Below are 21,846 nucleotides of genomic sequence, written 5' to 3' on the forward strand. Positions count from 1 at the left end.
CAGGGTCCAGTCTCATGGGTCAGGGAGAGCCCATCTGAACCAGACATCTGAAGCAACTGCTGGTTGCTGCTTCGTGTATGGCACAGGGAAGAGTATTCTGTAATATAGGGGCAACAGCAGAAAAATGTCTGTTTTCAGGTCACACACACACCCTATGATTTTCTTTAGGGCGCAGTACCACAAACAGAATTTCCTCAGAATACTGATGTAGTAAACAGAAAGCAAATTCTGATGCCTTTCCAGAGTTACCTTTTCTACACATGAACAGCAAATCAGCACCGCTCTGAGTCTTAAAAATACCGGGTTGTATGTGAAATTTCTATGGGTTTACACCGAGTATGACTAACTTCAGACACAAACCATTGTATTTTTTGAACTGCCATGTATTCTGGGTATGAAAACCAGGGGTAGGGCCTTCTCTGTGGTAGCCCCCTCAGAACTCTGACAAGTTCCAAGATGATATTTTGGCACTCGTTATGAAAAACATACCTGTGCACTACACCCTTTCTGGATCAATTAATGGTGCCCTTGGGGTTACCATTCGTATTTTATTTATATTACTCTGATTTTACTCTGTCTGTTTTTATCGTTTTAATTTGCACACTGTCATCTAATAGGTAGTGTACAGAAACTTTTACAGATAAATAAATAAAGGAGACCTTGGCATGAGAGATGTTTTGTACCGATGAAGCTCCTGAATCAGTGGCATATCCATAGGAAGGCCCATAACATTCAAGTCGGTAAGGAGCTCTTGACAATAGTATTTTCAATTTCCCAAAGCCATCCTTCCACAGGCTTTGGCACAGAATGCCACTTTATTTGCAAAATTGCAAATTCCACCACTCACCTAACAAAGACTGTCAGTGAAAGCCCTGCATAAGGGCCTCTGTTCCCTCAAACACACCATAAACCACCTGAAATTGGCTCAGGGGGAATCAGAAGAACCCCCAGAAGAGGATGCAAGAGAAAGGGAAGGGGGGTTGTTCCATCTGCCAGGCTGATACAAAACATTTGTAATAGCACAACATTGAATTCCACTGGGAGCATCGTAACTATAAAATCTATACTCAATATTTTTATCAGGACAAGGAGATGCCTTGGGGTTGTTTCTACAGGCTGGTTAATCCTATACAGTACACTCATGTTGCTATGGGAAACGCCAGTATTTTTCCACCACCCTTTTCTTTCGGAATTCACTTACGTATAGCCATGGGCAAGAACGAGGTGCTGAGATACTCGACGATGTCTTTATGCAGAAAGGGCGGGAACGTGGCTAATGTGGAGATCATGGTATACGGTAAAGTGCTCAAGATGTCGTCGTTGAGAAACGGGAGCAAGCATGTGGTTGTGTAAAAAATGGACTGTCCGAGATCTGCCAAGAGGAAGAGAAAACAGACAACAGTGAATGCATGGCCACCATCAAAGTAGGAGAAGGCATCCTACGTATTCCCACACCACCTGGTCCCCCTCCAAAACATCTGCAGGTGGGGTATCAGGTGGGGGTAAGCTGCTTTATAGCTTTCAGTGATAGATCCAATCAAGGTCACTGATGACCAAAGGTGTCCTTCTGGGGCACAGGGAGAACTGGGAGGCAAGAGAGGGAGGGAGGCTTACAACAGAATTTGGAGGAAACTGTCTAGTCCTTTCAAAATAATGCTTGACCCAAAGACTGCTCTGTCCGGGGCTGAGCCACCCTGAGTGCCCATAAGCCCATTTTGGGTAGTGCCATTTGTCCAGGCCTTGGGTAGTCCCTAGTAGCTGCTGATGGGATCCGGTAGAAGTGAGGAGGGGCTATAAGGAGCAGGAGGTGGATGGAGGTCCGCCTCTGCTGCTAGACCATCAGCTTGAGGCCACCAGAAGCCAAGCTGCACAGAAAATGCAGTTTGGATGAGGGAGAAAGGAGAACAAAGGAAGGATGGAAATGAGTGAGAGGAGGAAGGCATGGCCTGGTTCAACACATTTAGAAAAAGCGAAGAACCAGCTTCCTGGCCTCTTCAGCAACAAGCCAAGTACCAAGCCCAGTTCATTAGGCACCAGTAGTGACTGTTTGTCTGGATTTTAGGCAAACAGGAAGCTCCCTGTGAGTCAGGCCATTGGTCCATCTAGTTCAGGCTTCCTCAACCTCGGCCCTCCAGATATTTTGAGACTACAGTTCCCAGCATCCCTGACCACTGGTCCTGCTAGCTAGGGATCATGGGAGTTGTAGGACAAAAACATCTGGAGGGCCGAGGTTGAGGAAGCCTGGTCTAGTTCAATAGTGTTGACCCTGACTGGCAGCAACTCTGTGGGGTTTCAGAAAGGGGTCTGTCCAGCCTTACCTGGAGGTGCCTGGGATAGAACTTGGGGTCTTTTGCATGCAAGGCAGATGATGTGCCACTGAGCTATAGCACTCCAGGGTGCGTAAAACTTAAAAGCACTTCCAAGTTACATTGATTTCAGTGGGACACTTAATGCAATTTAAACCAAACTAGGACTTGAAATGATCTCCTGTTGGCTGGATCGCTCCTGAACTTTAAGGCAAAATCAAATTACTGCTCCTTCTGCCAGAATTTCTGAATGAGAAGATCCCAAAGGGACTGTGAATGGAATTGAGCATAACAGTTTTGCTGATTTACTCCAATGATTCTGGTATTATCAGTGTCCTAAATAGAGAAGCACAGACCTGCAACCTCAGTATGCATAATCAAGGAATACAAAATCTACAGCAGAAACAGTTTTGACCAATGCTATCCATCACAGAGTGATCTGTCGCAAAGCAAAAAGCTATTAAAAGATACGTCACTATATTTAACACACTGTATGTATTACTATAATTACAGCATTCTCTTGGCTACAATATCATTCCCTGCCCCACATGGTTGCTTGTCAAAGGTAGCATCTCTAAACATGGTGGTTCAATTGCTTTCCAGACTTCATGCAATGACAGTCAAAAGTGGGGTTCCCCAGGGCCCATTGTTGTTCAACTTCACTGTAAACAACTTGGATGAAGCTATTAAGGGGGTGCTTATCAAATTTGCAGATTACACCAGCATGGGAGGAGTAGCAAAGGTGGCTGAGGACAGAATCCGGATTGGAGAACTGGGCCGAAACCAACAAAATGAATTTCAGTAGGGACAAATGTAAGGTTCTCCGCTTAAGCAGGAAGAACCAGATGCACAAATATAGGTTGGGGAAACTCTGGCTTGACAGTAGTACATGTGAAAAACGATATAGGGCTCTTAGTAGACCACAAGCTTAATATGAGTCAACAATGTGATGCAGCAGCAAAAAGACATAATTAGAAATTTAGTCTCCAGATCAAGAGAAGTAATAGTACTGCTCTATTCTGCCTTGGTTAGACCACACCTGGAATACAGTGTCCAATTCTGGGCACCACAATTTAAAAAGGATATTGACAAGCTGGAATGTGTGCAGAGAAATGTGACCAAAACGATCAAGGGTCTGGAAACCAAGCCTTATGAGAAGTGCTTAAAGGAGCTGAATATGTTTAGCCTGATAAAGAAGAGACTGAGAGGAGACAGCCATCTTCCAATATCTAAAGGGCTGTCACATGGAAAATGGAACCCAAACCAATGGCTTCAAGTTACGAGAAATGAGTTTCCGACTAAATTTCCAGAGGAACTTTCTGACAAATACATATTTCCTCAAGTAAATGCCTTTCTTAAGCCTCCTGTCTCTACAGCAGATGGCTTCTCCCACAGACAGTGCTGAAACTAGTCAAGCAAAAGGGAACACATCCGCACCATTAAAGCACATTTACATCCCCTTAAACAGCCATGGCTTCTCCCAAAGAATCCTGGGTAAATTTTGCCAAGGCTGCTGAGAGTTACTTTCTCCTCACAGAGCTACAATTCCCTGAAAAGAGAGCTTGATTGTTAAACCACTATGAGGACTGTAGCTCCGTGAGGGGAACAGGAGCCTCCTGGCCACTCAGCACCCTTAAGAAACTACAGTTCCCAGGATTCTTTGGGAGAAGCTACAACTGGTTAAAGTGGTATAACGATGCTTTAAATGTATGCTGTGGGTGCAGCCTGTCTCTGAACACATGGAGCTGCGCCAAACTGAGCCATGGGTTCACATAAGCCAGTATTGTCTACCCTGCCAGGTGGTTTTCCTCCAGTGCCTCAGGCACTGAACAGCAGGGTTCAACCTGGGACCTTGAGCTTGCAAAGCATGTTCTCTGCCACTAAGGGTGAGGGAGTGCAGATAAGGCATTTTAGGGGAAGCTGAGTGCTTACGCTCGGAACACAAGTTCCCAGTACCCAGACTGGTCCCTCCAAACCTTGGACCTTCTCCTGTCCCACAGCTATCCTAGATCAGAAGACATTAAAGCTGTGGGAGGCTTGACACAGTGGATATATACAGGAAATAAGGGCCAACTGCACCTTCTGGTTGAAAGTGAAGCATGGCAGAATTCACAATGAAAGAGGGGCAAGAACATCTATAAAAAACGGGGCTGCTTTGCGTGTTGACTCCCTGATAGCTGCAATGTCAAGCCATGGCTTAGATGGCTGAGGAAGCCTTTTTAAATCCAACAGCAGAAGGAAAACACTTCTGCCAGTGCAGACACAATGCTGCACAGCTGGGCCAATTTGTTTCTTCACAGCAGCGAGCCATCAAGCAGAGAGAAGCCACTGGGGTGTTGTGTATATTTGTGTGAGAGAGAACGAACAAAATCAGCCAGCCTAAAATGGCTGGCAGAATGGATGAGGAAAGCTTGGGGAAGGGCCATATCTCATTGGAAAAAACATCTGCTTTGGATGCAGGAAGTCCCAGGTTCGGTCTCTGGTGCCTCTGGTTAGGACTCCTGTCTGAAATCCAGTGAAAGCAATACTGAGCTAGATGGATCAATGATTTGAACTCAGGATAAGGCAGTGTCCTATGTGAGATTTTGGGTGAGTGGGAGTAGGTTAAGGCAAGACTGACCCCCATAACACGTCTGGATCCCACAACACTTGTGGACTGCCCTGAGATCTTGAAGGGTGGTATAGTCGTACCTCGGAAGTCGAACGGAATCCTTTCCAGAAGTCTGTTTGACTTCCAAAACGTTCAGAAACCAAGGCGCAGCTTCCAATTGGCTGCAGAAAGCTCCTGCAGCCAATCGGAAGCCGCAGAAGCCATGTCGGACGTTCGGGTTCCAAAGAACATTCACAAACCGGAACACTCCTGGATTTTTGGCATTCGGAAGCCAAAACATTCAAGTCGCAAGGCATTTGTCAACCAAGGTATGACTATATATTAATTTAATAAATAATATTAATAAATAAACACAGCAAGACTCCATTCCTAAAACACTTGCAGAGAAGAGTAGAGTGCCTCTAGAATCTAAGACATTTTCAGGTACATATCTCTATGCCAATACATTTTAACTGTCCTTGGATCCGTCAAATTTGCAAAACATAAAACATCTAGATATCTGCCAATTTAAGGTTTTCTTATTGACATAAGCCCAGTGTAGATAATGGTGTATCTACAGTACAGACACAAGATACAAAATTTGGATCCGTGCCAATTCAAGCCTATTTTTGAAAGCTGTTTTTTCTTATTCATACAAGCCTAGTGTTGATGCCATGCCCCCAAGCAGTCTGTAAGGATTCAAAAGGTCCACTTACCATGCTGACCATGTTGTAGCAAAGGAACTAGATCCAGCAGAGTCACCAATGTCACGTATAGTCCTTGATAGTCCAATGAAGGGTAGTCTGATAACTGAGCATCACGACTTTGCTGGCCGCGTTCAGTGGGAGCATCTCGCAGGACGCTGTAAAGGAGGGAGCGAGTAACAGTAGGGTTGATGGAACTGACCTGTGGTCTTAGAGATGGGGTGAGTGGGAATGGCACAGGAAAAAGACACATGGTCATGGGCACTGTCAAATTGGAGGCATCTTGGTTCTCCTTCTTCCCTGTGCGGGACAAAATGCTGTTGGGGGGACAAAGAAAAAAAAGAGACAACAAAGACACAAAGAACAGCACATTACATTGAAATGACACTATAAAACAAATAATAAAACTCCAGATACATCCCACATGAGATGCAATCTCTACCAATAACTAGTGCATCTTGCAAAATCTAGCAACAGTTCACTTCCATGCTTGGGGAAAAAATACAATTCAGAAATTGCTACTTGTGGGGAAATTTTCCATTGCATCTCATGTGTTATCTGGTTCATAAGGAGCAAAAATATAAAAATGCATGTTTCAGTGGCACACCCATGTTTCACAGTTCTGCAAAATTAGATGCAATTTGCTATGGAAGGAGAAAAACAATGCAACGGCGGCAGCATCAGATTGTCTGAAATATATGTGTGTATTATTATTATTATTATTATTATTATTATTATTATTATTATTATTTTATATAAGAAAAGGATAATATTGGGAAAACATTTTGAACATTGTTGTTGGAAACCAAGGAGGAAATACTTGCAAAAAATAGGTGTGGCACTTCTAGAAACATGTTTTAGCAAAGAATAAACATGTGTGTTTGTTAAGAGAACCTTAAAAATCACATGTTTATTGCATCAAAATAATGTCTGTATGTATTACATGATACTGTTTCATGACATTCCGTCAGTATCATCTGAGATAATGAGATTTCAACAGGCACATGGATTTAGAAATAATATAATATTTCTAAAATGTTAGCTAAACTACGTTTGGAAAAGCTTTAAAATAATATATTGTCGATGGGCTGCAGCATGTTTGTGAGCTTATGAGAATGGTAGTTTGTGTGTGCTTTTAATTTAGGGGAAGGAAACATCTTATTTTCTGAATACAAACACTCTCTTGTTAACATGGTTACTTTTGAAATCTAAGGGCTAAGCAAGCATCACCCGTTGTATAGCTGAATATCAGACAGGGTCTTATCATACATTGCTAAGGCTACTTACGTTATTTATTGAACAAACTCACTACAGACTAAAGGAGAAATAATTTAGAATAATTAAAAGGCTTAGTGGGAATCAAAATGAAGGCTAGAAATTAGATTGCTATGCCTTCTCCATATCATTGCAACCATATTATTCCACTTTTCTGAAATGGCTATTTAAAAAAGGCTGCTATTACAACAAGATTAAAGGGCACTAATCCAGGCAAAGTTAAGCACCTTTACAACTCACTGAAATCAACAGAAGAGGCGCAACACAACCCTATGCAAATTTACTCAGAAGCAAGTGTAGTCAATGGGGCTTATTCCCAGGTAAGTTGCACATAGGACTGCAGCCTTAAAAATGTGCCTGGCTCTCTCCCAGTGAAATCAGAGGAGCTTAAAGGTGCTTAATTTTGTCTCGTGCATGCTCTTCACTTCTTTTTACTAATTTATCACACCATGACTATATATTAGCTAACTTACAAAATATATATATTCTTTACAATGCATCAGACCAGATACCCATTTCCCACCTGTGTGTTTGGCATGGAAGAGGCACTGTTTGAAATGCCTACTCGGAGGCTGGCAACTTGTGGCCCTCAGATATTGCTGGACGCCCAGTTCCCATCATCCCTGACCACTGGCCATGCTAAGCTGGGGCTGATGTGAGTTGCAGTCCAACAACATCTAGAGAGTCACACTGGTATAGCCTTGACCTTACTCTTCCTACAGATTTCTATGGTTGATCGTCTACAAAAGACAGAAGTTAGCATCCCATTGACTGTTCATCATTTATAGGTTGGATGTTGAGCCAGACTTAGATATTTCTGAAATCACCGGCCTCATTATATACTGCTGACCTCATGAATTGTCTTGCACACGAATAAGCAAATGCACAACTAGCAGGAAGGTGCCACAAAGTTATCCAGTGAGAGTACGGGCACTGGGGAAGTGATTTAAACATGTGCAGGACAAGAGCTTATTGTGGTGGCACAGGAACTGTCAACCTGTTTGGAGATTGTACAAGCGTTCTGGATTGGTCAAGTATGCCAGCTGCCATCTTCCAACAAGTAATCTGTACCATCTGCTCAACTCTACAAGTCTCAGTGATACAAACAGAGGCCACACAGCAGCAGGTTGTACCCATTATATTCGGATTTTAAAAATTCCTTGTTTATTGTGCCTTATATACTTCCCTCATCCCTTTTGGTATCCCAACGTCCAGTTACCGTGAAGGTATTTTTCAAACGCAAACCAATAAAATCGCCTAAAGACCACTATCATAATCATGTCCACACTAATAAATAGAAGCAAAGGAAGCTGGCTTATATCATTGGGCCATTGTCATTACTGTCTACACTGACTGATGGTGTTTTCTTTAGGGGGGTTTAATTTATTCTCCTATGCTGTGCTGTTCCATTGCCTTAGCTACTCAATTTCATTCTATTCCAGTGCAGTCCAATTGCTCATTTTTCTTTATTTGGCTGCAAAGCATAAATCTCGATCAGCTCTGGCTCTCTGAGTATAAGGCATTCAAGGTTGTCCTCCTTCAAAATGGAGCTGAAGCATCGAGAGACTACACATCCCAGCATGCAATTCTCCATTGCTATCCAATGTGCTTTCTGGCCAGAGCAAGGGAACGTTTAAATGTTTAAAGGCCAAGGATTTGCATGGCAATGTGCTTTCTTAGCAGGTCAAATTATTATATATCTTTTTGGTGTACATGCAGAGGACTGAGGCAAATTGTAGAGTCTGCAGGGCAGGGGAAGGTATCTAATAGCCACTTGCGGCTGGTGTGGTGGGGCAGAGCTGTCCTGCTAAGACCAGCAACACTACAGCTTACCTGGACAGTGCTGGGGTGGCAGCAAGGTCAAGGTTGTGTGGACACAGTTGGATGTACCAGCAGAAGCACTGAATTGGTTCTTCAGGTGCATCTGTGCAGGGTCTTTAATAGCTGCATAGCATGCAGAAATCCCTAGTTCCCTAGCACCCCTATGTTAGGAACTGTTGCCTTCTACTCACCATGAAGCTGTCCAAACCAATGGGCAGCCCATAAACCATGGCGCACCTTGGGGGCTTTTCCTAACCCAAATAGTGTGACATTGCATGCTGGGACTTGTAGTGTGTTAGGTGACACACCTCCATACAGACTAGTTATGCTACAGGAGTGCCATCTATACTTGTGGGTGCTGAGCACCCGTGCCACAGGGCCCCTGATGCAATGTCTGGTGCCTTGCAAAGCACCGGAAATCACGTCCGAGTGCTTGGAGATGCTTTCTGAGGTCTTTCTGAGATCTCGGAACCTGACTTCCAGTACCACCGGAAGTCAGGTTCCAAGGAGAGTGGGTGCGTATGGTGTCATTTTGTCATGTCACAGCGTGATGTCATGCCATCACGCGCACTGTGTACCCATAACCTGGGGCCCAAGTTGGCTCCCCTGTTACACAAGTACACTGTCAATGACGATCTAACTCCCATAAAGAGGAACTTAAAAGCAAGTACAGCCTCGAGGGAAGACAGTGTAGAGTCCAACTTTGTACCCACCACCATCTCCCAGAAGTGATTCAAAATGGTTCAAGAGTGCTTGCAACCTTCACCAAAACTGCCAAATATAAAAGAGGACAGGGCTTCTTTTACATTGTGCAAAAACCCGGATATTCAGTAGGAATATTCACTCACTCTTGTCTACATGACAATTTGCACTTGCCATTCTGTCCCAGGGATGGGGAAACTGGTCTTGTTGGACCCCAATTGCCACCAGCCCCAGCCTGCACGGTCAGGGATGGTGGAAGCTGTTCAACAACATTAGGAGGGGCAAGGACTCCCCAGCCCTGCTTCATCCTATCCTGCCCCCCCTTTGTACCCTAAAGGTCACTCAACATGAGGACCTCTGTATCAGCACCTTATACCCTGTTTTTTTTTATCACAGCCCCTGCAAGTCTATTTCTGAAGTTGAAGTAATCTTCAGCAATAGCCTCTGACGCAGGACATGGGAATGCATTTTTTTAAAAATCTGGAACAGCTTTTGCACCTGCAGAAACTCTGAGAAGGGATCCTGTCCTGTATCTTGAGCAGCTGCTATTTTATAGATAAAGAAACACGATTTTCTCTTGATAAGAAGATAATAATTCTCCTTTCCCTCTGGGGCATTTGTTATATTTGCAGTCAAGTTAGGGGGGAAACAAGCTGGAAATGAGCAATGCATGAAAATTAAATTCATGCTTAATGCAGAGAAATGCTTTGGCCTGAAGGTCAACTTAAGGAGGAGCTCGATGAATCAATGTGTTATGCGCTGTGCATGGTGATTTATTTTTAATGTGATGTTTTATTTGTAAAAAAAAATAATGCATTTTCTTTACATTTCCCCACCCATCCATCTAAAACCGGCACTGCCCAATTTCCCTCCCCAAATTTGGTGCACCCTAAAGATGTCTGCAAGTCCAAGGGTCATGTTCATCCCCCAAGTGACTAAAAGAAAGCCAACTAAATCCAAACGCAAAGGAAGTCAACCTCGTCATGAAACCAATGTCTGTTGTTCCCCCAAAGATGTTAGCATGTTGCAAATTTCCATGAAATCCATCTTTGTGACCTAGCTGGGAAGACTCCTTCTGAACAGCCTCATCCTTCAATGTGCCAGTTTGGGTTGCTGATTCGTTTTGGACAAAGTAGGACACATTTCCACCCAAAACGGAGTGCAGGTTTCAAGTCACCAGCTCAACCTCTAAATGTTTTAAGCCCATTTCTAGCTCACGGGGGAGGTAGTGGGACTTGAAGGCAATAGATCAAAGTGCACTCCAACAAATACCTCCTGGGGCATTAAGCTATTGGCCTGGGAGTCATTACAGCCCTGCTCCTTCCCACATGGCCAGAAGCATCATTTGAGAAAGGGGTTGCTTTTGTGTATTGATCAGCATTTGTACTTTAGCAAAACTTCATATCTGTTAAGGGAAACTAATTAGCCAAACGATCTAAGGAGGCCGGGAAAAGACATGCAATGGGTTTTAATTATAGGTTCCAACTGGACATTAGGGGAAATTGCAAGCATTTGATATTATCGCCATTGGAAATTTTACAAAAATTTGGCAGACGTCTCAGAGGGAACTAATTTGGGGTTAGGATATCCTGCCTTAGGGTGACGAGTTAGGAGATCTTACTGACCAAGTCGCCTTCCACTCCTGTTATGCTGTGGTACGGAACAGGTTATATAGCCACTGGTTGTTAAGCAGTTTGGTTGGGCAAACTGAGGACTGGTCTACATAAATGCAGCAGAATGGGTGGGGAAAGTTAGGGCAGGTAGAATGGACTGGATCACTGCTGGCTGATTGTAGGCAATCACAGTTCTGAATGCTCTGGTATATTATTAGCAACCTCCTGCAAATAGAAAATCAGCATAACAGATAAAGGGGGGTGATCACCTTTCCCCCTGCTTTGCTAGTGTTCCAATTGCAGGGAGTCTTCTTGGTGGAGAAACAGATGCAATACGTAGCCAATAGTGGTACAGCCCATCACCTCATTCCCCCTACGTTCTGCTGCACATGAACATAGCTTCCTCCTAGACAACCACTGCTGAAGTTACTTATTGCTTCCAGATTTTATACTTCATTGAGCTCTGACACATCTAGCAGAACACCCTTCTATTTTTCATAAAGCTATTCATACACTTCATTTAACCAGTATACATTTTCTATGAAAGCATAATTTAAAGCTTACCTTAGCAATGTCTGAGAAAAGTATTTCAGAGTGTTTGCAATGTCAGTTCCAGAGGGGACGGGGTAAATGTTGTGAAGAACACGGTTATGGTATTCTTGCAAGTACCGGATCTTGGAAGCAACTGGTTTTTGTTGTGTTTGAAGAAAATGGAAAGGGGAAGAAAAAGAACATGTATCTTAGTTCTGTTCTTGTGGATAGAAAAATCATATAGTTTTTCTGCATTCAGGCCACAATCCAGCACAGTTACAGCTAAGCTAACTGTAATCTATGATCATGGATCTCCCAGTTTTTTAAAAGTTAACAGCAGTTGTTGGGAGGGAAGGAGGATTCCATCGGATTGGGGCCATAGTGCTGGTGGAAGGAAGACTAGATGTAGCCTCAGATACTCCAAAACCCATTTAATTTAATGGACTTCGGCATGACTAACTGTGTTGAACTGTGGTCAGAATCTAATATATTCAGGCTGAAGGCAGTTGCCAGTTCGATTTTATTCCAAATGTCCACCAAACTTAAACAATTTTATTGGTGTCTGTCCCCCCCCCACACACACACATATGATATTTGTACAAAGTCAAGCAAAATGACAGGAAACCAATGCAATGATTATGTCTTCATAAAATTAATCACACAACACCTTTCAACCCTCAAAAGTGTCTCCAATATGGGCTTACATCCCAAAAATATGCTTAGAAGTACATGGCCAACAATGGAAAATTGGTTTGGCTTGCCATATTTTGCCCAAACATGCACCCCTTTTCTCCTCAGCATGCCATGATCACATCAGGAAGTCTACAGCTAACCATAGTTTCCCATTCTGCCCCAAACTGGGGAAACTGTGGTTACCAGGCTTGGAGCAAGCCAAGATCTTACACCAACTTCAGAGTTTCCTCTCTCTCAAAGGCTTGCCCAAATCACTGGAAGTACAGGAGACAAAACTAAGGAGATCAGAATAAGCAGTGATGTATTATCTATTTCACCAAATAAGCAGTGATGTATTATCTATTTCACCTGCACTGCTACCTGGGAAACTGGCCATCGGCTAGGCGGCTGTAATCATGAAACCAAAACAGGCAAGTAACACAAGGTATGGGTACAGCTAATTTGCTGTACACTATGTGCTTTATACTGCAAAAAGGGGTTTGCCAGGAAATGTGCTTGTGCTTTACAATGCAAGAAGGGGCTGGCTTGAGATGGCATAGGGAGGCCTCAAGAAGCAGTGTGAAGACAACTGTATCATCTCAGTACTCAGTGGGCTGATCAACCAAGGGGACAAGAAACCAGAGGTGAAGTTTTTGGAGGACCCAGAACATATGGCTCTTGCTTCTGACACTGCCATATTGAGGCATCACCTAGGAATAAGTTACAGCCCGATCTATTGACTGAATTGCTAAATATAACTGATAGAATGGCTGGCTGCAGGCAACCAAAGAATAAGGTTTACTACCATGGTTTTGCCCGGTCATTTGTATTAATGAAAATGTGGTATGTGTGTTTTCTTGTGGTGAAGGTGGCAAGGCTTCGTCACGCTTACTACTTGGTAAGTTGGCCGTATGTATTAGCAATCACAGTAGTTAATTGATTGCTTTTACTACTTTTGTTGCTTTTGGTTATCATTTAATCATCATTGCTGTTATTACTCAATTTCATTTATATATATATTTTTTTAAGATATTTATTTAAAAAAATTATAAGAATACATACTCAATTTCATTTATAAATTGCTTCTTATAAGTTGTTGTTGTTGTTAAAATTTGTATACTGCCCTATACCCATAGTTCTCAGGGCAGTGTGCAACTTAGTTCCAGGGCTGGCTGTATAAGCAACCCCTCACAGAAATCTGCCATTGGTAGGTTTTCATTTCAAAAATACTGTTGAATTACTCAGAGCAGTTTCAAAATACAGTAAAAACATATACAAAATAATGGCATGTATAAAAAGTACATATATATTATACACACACCCAATTTCAAATCCAACATGGATACCAACTGGGATAAAAATCTACCCTTGTTTTTATTGAAGTTGTAAGATACCTTGAGAATGTTGTATATTCAGTGGGAGGGTAGAAATGTTTTAAATGAATAAACTTTCACCCTACAGTTAAGCAATTGATAGGTTTATTATGCAGCCAACAGCAATGAAGGCAATAAATTAAACAGCAACCTATTAATCATCATAAGAAACGGAAAATGTAAAGGAATGTTACCATAAAAACTTAGAAATGAAATAAATGTATGGGAAATCTCTTTCCCCAGATTTTCCCATTCATCATGTGATTGCATGTAGCAAAGAAAACAGTGACTCATAAGTTCATCTGCCTCTGTTTTCTTCTGTAAGAGTCACTGAGATGTTTACTGCTGAGAAATCTCTGCATGCCTAAGCAGATATTTGAGTGACCATTGTAATGAACTATTTGCACTTGTGTTGCTGAACTACCACTCTCACTATCCCTGGCCATGCTGGCTGTGGCTGATGGGATTTGGAGTCCAACCATCTCTGGAGGGCCACAGGTTCCCCAACCCTGCAGTAGATGGATCAGACTTCTTCTCCATTGCTCCACAAGGCTGCACTAAAATCCATGGGTGGAAATTCCAGGGAAGAAGACGTCAGCTAACTGTTAAGAGACCTTTCTTAACAGTAGGAGCTATTCAACAGTGAAATAGGCTGCCTCAGGTGAGCTCTCTCCTTTATTAGAGGTATTTGAGCAGAGGCTGGATAACCATCAGCCAGGGATGATGTAGTTATGCCCTGTATCACAGTTCCTGCCCTGAGAAGGGGGCGTTCAACTAGACGACCTCCAAGATCCCTCCTGGCTCTATAATTCTGGTTCTTGTGGTGCAAAAGCTCAGAGCTGCTTAACTTCAGAAACATGGTAGCCTTGTGTGTCTTCAGGTCATAGCTGATGACCTGGTGTATGTATGTATGTGTATATATATATATATATATATATATATATATATATATATCGCGCACCAGCTCATAGCATATCAAGGTGGAGAGCAATCATATATTACTTTTTTATATATCTATCTATCTATTTCATATATTGCCCTGTATCCATAGACATCAGGGTGGTTCACAACACAGAATTACAATATATATAAAAAACACAAAATACATAATAAAAACAAAGACAACCCAATAATCCTCACCCCCCTTCCACAACACATAAAAGGGCATTAAGATGTCAATCTGCCAAAGGTCTGGTTAAAGAGGAACGTTTTTGCCTGGTGCCTAAAGGTGTATAATGAAGGCACCAGTTGATCCTTAGGGAAATCAACCCACAAACAGGAAGCCCATTCTCGTGTTGCCGCCCTCTGGATCTCTTGTCAAAAGAACAAGAGAAGGGCCTCAGAGGATGATCTCAGGGTCCAAGTAGGCTCATATGGAGAGAGGTGGTCCTTGAGGTATTGTGGTCCTGAGCCATTTAAGGCTTTATAGGTCAAAAACAGTACTTTTAATTGAACCCAGAAACTAATTGGCAGTCAGTGCAGTTGAGCCAGGATTGGTGATTTATGCTCAGACTGTCTTGCCCCCATGAATAACCTGGTCACCAAACTCTGCACTAGCAGAACCATTTTCAGAGGCAGCCCTACATATAACATATTGCAGTAATCTAGCCTTGAGGTCACCAGAGCATGGACAACAGAAGTTAGGTTGTCCCTGTAAAGATTAGGAATGCAGCTGGACAGGCTGGTGGAAGGCACTCTGCTCCACTGAGGACACCTGAATCTCAAGTGACAATGAAGGATTCAGAAATATCCCCAAGCTGTGTATTTGCTCCTTCAGAGGGAGGTAACCCCATCAAGAGCAGGTAATCTCACAGTCGTCCGCTCTAGAGATGCCTCAGTCTAACTGAATTGTGCTTCAGTTTGTAGGCTCTCATCAAGTCCATTATCGAGGTAAGACAAATTGTCCAGTATATCCACTGCCTGCCCTGCAAATGTAAAGGAGAAGTAGAGCTGTGTGTCTTCAGCATATTGCTGACAACGTACTCCAAACCTCCGGATAACCCCACTCAGCTGTTTCATATAGATGTCAAAGAGTGTAGGGGATAGAATCAATCCCTGTGGAACCCCACAATGAAGGCTCTACAGGTCATCTGCAAATGACCATCCAAGTAGGATCGGAACCACCACAAAGCAGCGCCACCAATCCCTAATTCCAGAATAATACCATGGCTGATGGTATCGAAAGTCACTGAGAGGTCAAGGAGAATTAACAGGGACACATTTCCCCTGTCTCTCTCCCAACAGAAGTAATCATTTAGGGCAACCAAATCAGTTTCTGTGCCAAAACCCAACCTTAACGCTGATTGAAATGGCTCTGGAAAACCATTTTCCTCCAAGAGTACCTGGATCTGGTCCACAACCACATAAATCACCATGAAAATAATACAAAATTATCAGTAAAATGACTAATCAACAAAGTTTAAACAGCTGCATGGGCCTGTCAGCACAAAAATGTGTTCAACAGACATACTGAACACAAATTTTATTATTGCTTCTAAGTCTTTTGGCTAAGATCAAATGTAGCCACTACGCTTTCACCTTTATTGGGGGTCACGCTGCAAATGTATTCAGGTAGAAGATTGTATTGACAGAGAAATTGGATTAATATGCAACTGTGGTCAGAATGAAACGGTCACAAATCAAATTTCAGGCCCCAGAGTAACATTTTTTGATTTACAGGGGTTTTCCTATCCTGGGAAACTTGGAAAGAAGGGTGAGATACAAATTCAATAAACAGATAAATAACATACAGGTATTTTGCAGTGACAGCCAGATGTTTGTCTGTGAGTGATTTAGAGCTATATTGGTAAATGACAGATCTGAAGAGAATGAAGTCATATTTTTAAAAGCCAACACTTTCCGTAGCCCAATCATCTAGAATATATCTGGACTACAAATTTGTATCAGTTTAACTATCACAATTTCCCCCCAACCCTGCTGTATAATCCTACTGTTTGAAGACAGGAATATCTGATCAAGACCTCTCACACCTCACTCACACAACTACAATTCCCAGGCTTTTATGCTGAATACAAGTGGCTCCTAAACCCTTTTGACACAGCATTCCCACACGTATCTGCCCCACTGAGTTCTGTGGGACTTGACTCACAGGTAAAATGGTTGTGGAAAAACAGTCTCAGTCTATAGCGTAGAAACGTTTTAAATTGGTTTTACTGCCTCTCCTGGATCTATAATTTTGTTTCCCCTCAGTTTTATTGTATTACAAAAGAATGTGCGGTGCAATTATTTTATTACATTGTATTTTTCTTCAACACCGCAATCCATCAGGATGAATGGCAGTTGAGAATTAAAAAATATAAAATACATCCTTAGAATATAATAAAGTTGTTGGGATTGCTCCTTCCAGCAGAAGAAGAAACTAATTTTTAAATACAGAACCTTTTGATGAGTGTATTTTCACCTTCCCCTTTTAATAGATGCTACCAGGATAGCCTTCCCTTCTTCTTTTGCCAATGTCGATGTGACAGCAGCACACACTTCTCTTTAAATGTGAGCCTGCCATCATCCAGCATAAAGCGGTCATGGCCACAGGGAGGCCCGTTGCAACTTCTGGAAGACCCAACACGGCCCATTGCAGCTACAGGAAGGCCTGACAAGGCCCACAGCAGATGCAGGAAAGGCCAACAAGGTACCCAGCAGTTGCGGGAAGGCCCAACGAGGCCCCCCACAACCACAGAAAGGCCCGATGGGCCCCGTTGGGCCTTCCCACAGCTGCAACGGGCCCTGTTGATGTTGGAATTCTGCCACGGTCAGAGGAATGTGCCCTTCTCAGCGTAGGCACCGGCAGATATTCCTTGGCGACCTCCCCGCTGCTACACTGCTGATAAGCAGCCGAGGTCTCGGCGATTCTTCCCAGATGTGTGAGAGGAACACACCGTTCTTCCTCTCTCCCCTTTGGTGTCCCCCAGGGAGGGGAAAGAAGCAGACAGAAATCTATTTACATCTTTTATTCCTGTCTTTCATATCAGTACAGAGAAACATGTCTGCACTCCATAGCAGTTAGAAGAAAACTCCACCCATGTACTTCCAGTACGGGTCATATGGCACACACACTGAGCTAACATCCGGTGCTCAGTACAGAATGGACTGCCCCTTTGTTCCCATGGCAACAGTCACAAACATCCTGTCTGGCTTTCCAGCCACAAGCAGCTGCCTGAGCTGCTAGAGCCTTTGCTTGCTGCAGCATTGGTGCTTTAGAATAACAGTTGAGCCCCATTAGGCCTTCCCGAGGGCCACAATGGGCCTCCTTCTGCCAGGTGATGTCATATGTGCGCCACGCACATGAAGTCACAGGCCCACACCAGGCACCAACAAAGTGGGGCAGGACGTGGCACCCGTGTCTCCCAGCCAAGTTCACTTCCAGGATCAGGTGCAAGGGGAGAGGTATCATTTCAGGAGACTGCAAAGAAGCAAACCTTGAGCAAAAGGAGAGTTCAGGGCCCAAACTTCCCCTTGCGTACCTCTTTGTGAATTGTTCAGGAAGACCTGTATTTAGAAGGATGGGTGCTCTGACCTACCCACTGCCTCACATGGCCCCAACCATTGCATGAAAAGTGTGCAGGGAAGCAACAGAGCTATTTCAGTTTTTCCTGGCAGATGCCAAAATGCAGGTCTTGGAGTCTCCCTACGCAGTATTTTCACTGGGGTGGTCAACCTTCAAAGCCAAGGCACATGAACATCTCCCAGAAAGGATGTAAGGGTCTTATAAGTGTATGTTTATTTGGCTTGCATGTCAAATTAATATAATTGTGTGTTTCCATCAAATACTGTATTACAGACCTTTTCTAATTATGAAAAAAAATTGTGCTGAAAAACAAGGAAACAGAAGGTAGACTTCACGTATGGTGGTTGGCCCAGATTTTGTTCCTAGTGTTCAGACATCAATGCAGTGCATCACACAAATGGCACCTTCAACCTGTTGCTATGATCCCAGGGACATTGCCAAGTCAAATGCAAAACACAGCTACAGCCACAATATAGAGAGCAAATCACCTAAAATGTCCTGTAATGAGTCATGACCTGGTTTTCAGAAGCGTTAACACCTAGATCATCAGGAAGCATCACCAGGTGCTTGAGAAAACAGCTTATTTTCATTTAAATTGTTTTTCTTTAAAAGGAGCTTAGGTGTCTGTATCCAAGATTATTTCATAACAACATTACTGGGTTTCTCTCAGCTCGCTTTTCTGAGCTAAGTGAAGCAGTATTTCTTGGAAGGGTCTGAACACAATTAACAGGCTCATGAACACTCAGTTCTGACCTAATCCTCTTCCTCAGCTACTTCCTACATATTATGTTAGTTCAGATCCTTTTTACGTCAATAGACTCAGTAGAAAGAGTCCTCTGTGGGATCTTCTCTGCTGCCTCTGTACCAAACCCACCTGCAGTAGATATAATATGCATTAATAGCTGTGCATCTTTTAAAAGGAAATAGCAGGTGCATGGGGGTTGATCTGGATCATGACCACAGGGACAAGGGTTCAACTCTTTGTCCCCTGCTGTAGTACTCATCAGGATCAGGGGACCATTGCCCTATATTTGCATTGGAAGGAAGTCTCTCAATTGCACCAGTGGAAACTTTCTTTCCAGTGCAAATAGCAGGCATGAAGGAGGGCCATCTGGACTGGCGCCTCAGTTGGGTAGAAAAATGGGTAAAAAAAACCTCCACACCAGCATACTTTTTCAGGATTGGACGCTCTATGCCTGCTACTTAACTTTCAAATGCTCACTCACCTGTTATTGCTCCATATCTACTTTGGCCCTGAAAACAATGGGAATAGGACTCCGACTGCACAATTCTATGTATGTCTATGCAGAAGTAACTCTCATTGAGTTCCATTGTGGTAAGTGAGCATAACAATGAGCCTTTAGTCTATCATTTGCTTGATTACCCCTGGCCTGGAGCTGGGGTGAGTTTCTGGAAAATGATATTGGGTAAGAGAAGGAAGTGAACGCCTTTGTTTCCTTTAACAATATGTGGAGAAAATAAATTACATCAGCATCATTTCCCTGATCTGTGGAAGGCAAGCAGAAAGTATAACCCATTATTCTAGTTAGTTAGTTAGTTAGTTAGTTGCTCTGATCCACAGACTGATTCAGCTATCCAAGCTCTAGTGCATACTGTCCAGAGAGGTTTATATATCTCCTTCCTTGATGGTATTCAGGAAAAGACTTCGGATATGGGCTGTTCTGTCTTTGGCTTGTGGACTGGAATGATCTGTCCATATTTATGGCTCTGCAGTTCTATGATCAGTGACATCATTTCATCCTGCATTGTTCAACCACAGATAATCAGCACATATCTTCCTTCATTAAAGAGGAAGTATTTGCCTGCCATCTACCAAGGGCATTTAACTGAAGCAAGATTGAACATTAAGGAGGTTATTCTAAAGGATCAGTGGTGGACTCAGTGCAAGACTTTGGGAGTAGAAGTCCAGTGTCCCGCTCAGCAGAATGAGCAGGAAATTCCCCAATGCAGCAGAGCTTGCTTGGCACATTTTTTTTAAGTAAGTGAAGTACTACACATTGCCATCTAATGGGGGGGGGCGGCTAAAAATTAAGTCCAGAATCTAAAATTCCCCAAGTGCAACACTATAAATGAAGAAACAATTCTGTACACTTCCAAGAGAAGTTCTGGAATCTTCTTCCTTGAGAGGTAGCCAAAGGAAGATAGGCAAGAACCGGTCATGGATACTTTGCCTGCAAGACATTGGAGCACCTGCAGTATCCAAGGGTCCCCTGCGAGTATACGGTGCCATGATTCTATTATACCTTTTCATTCAGTGTTGGTCAATGAAGCTACACAAACAGTCAGCTGATCCTGCCTCACAGTGACCTGATAGGGTGTCTTGGAAGCAACGGCCTTGTATATATATGGATCTGACCAATCCCTCTTTTCCTCCTCTAATTACATCTCTGTTTATCTGAGTGTGTAAATATTACTTCACTGGCAACTTGAAGAAGCCATCAAGGAAGACAATCCCCTCCCAGTCCAAAATATCAACTAAAGCAAGAGTGGGTGTGGGAGAAAGGCAAGAGATAGCCTATTACTTGAAGGCCCCTGAGATTTTGTTTTTATTTTCAAGTCATCCAGTACAGTGCAATCAGGAAATGAAAATAATCTGGGACGAAGATTTCCAAAATCTAGCAACGGAATCAAATCAAGTGCGTTAAGCTAGCTCCTCTTTTAAAAGGGGGGGGGGAGAGAATCGTATCAAAGGCCTACATTTCCTCTGTATGTGTGGAGACAGAAAACCATCTCCCCTCTTTTGGTAAATATAGGGATTCAAACACTCCATGATGCTTTTAAAGGGATTGTGCTTTGTAGATGCACATCCTTAAGGGTGGCCAACATGATGGGCGCAGAAGGCCCGGGGGAGACCAGAATCAAGCTCTTTAAACCGCAGTGCTCTTCGGTCTTCCTAGATCTGGGCTTCCCTTCTGCATGCAAGGGCGGAGAAATCGCCTGCCGCATTCAGCACCACGGACAGCGCCGTCCCTTCGCGTCTCTTTCCCCCCACCCCACAACCACCTGACGCCCCCAGTTTGCCCCCTTCCGTCCCTGCCGATGCTCTCCTTTGTCCCCCCCCCCCACGCAGTCTCTTTGCCTCCGCGGGGTGGGCTACTTACACTGCTCCGCTTTGGTGGACATGGTGGGGCCCGGGTGGAAGTGGTTGCTCCCAATATTGGCGGCGCGGGGTCCTCTCCGTCGGCTAGCGGGGAGCGGCGCTCTCCTGCCGCGGCGGTGAAGTCACCCTGCCTCCCGAGCTGCATCCCTCCCCCTCGGCTGCCTCTACCATCGCTACGGAGCCGCAGAGCTGCAGGGAAGGGAAGGGAAGCAGGCCAAGGAGGGAGGGGAGAAGCCACGAGGGGGCGGCGGCTTCGAGGAGCCCCCGCACGCTCCAAGCGCGGACCCCCGTTCCGCGCCCTAGGCTAGGCGGTGTCCGGGGGTGAGCGCGCCTAAACGGCGACGCGCGGAGAAGGGCCCATTTTACAGCCGAGGCAAAAATTAATAAACAAGAGGGCCTTCCCGCCCCCCCCCCCGCGTTTGCGTGAAATGAGCTCGACCGGAGAGGAACGTGGAGGCGGGGGAGGGGGGAGTGTTCCATTCATGAAGACGGGCGGCTGAGCGCGGCCAGCCTTTTAAAGGGACTGCCATTCGCGGCCCCCGCGGCAGGGAGGGGCTCCCGCTTTTTTCTGAATGGGAAGCGCGCCGCCTTCTTTTGCAGGACCTGCTCCAGC

General features: G+C 44.0%; 1 protein-coding gene across 7 annotated transcripts in view; it reads right to left on the reverse strand.

Annotated features, from left to right (window-relative positions):
* The window catches only part of UNC79 (unc-79 homolog, NALCN channel complex subunit), a 122,733-nt gene extending 101,128 nt beyond the window's left edge, over positions 1–21,605 (reverse strand). For 5 of the 7 annotated variants that reach the window (XM_081908081.1, XM_081908077.1, XM_081908079.1 and 2 more), the window contains exons 1-4: positions 21,235–21,605; positions 11,576–11,696; positions 5,613–5,917; positions 1,202–1,372 (exon numbers count right to left, since the gene is read on the reverse strand). In XM_081908081.1, the coding sequence (XP_081764207.1) occupies positions 1,202–1,372; positions 5,613–5,917; positions 11,576–11,696; positions 21,235–21,256 (619 nt within the window). In that variant the 5' untranslated portion in view covers positions 21,257–21,605. Of the gene's footprint in view, positions 1–1,201; positions 1,373–5,612; positions 5,918–11,575; positions 11,697–21,234 lie in introns of those variants that run through there. The other 2 variants (XM_081908080.1, XM_081908082.1) reach the window with 2 other exon arrangements.
* Positions 21,606–21,846: the final 241 nt, after the last annotated feature.

This window comes from Podarcis melisellensis, assembly GCF_964234715.1.
Source record: "Podarcis melisellensis genome assembly, chromosome: 1".
NCBI lineage: Eukaryota > Metazoa > Chordata > Lepidosauria > Squamata > Lacertidae > Podarcis > Podarcis melisellensis.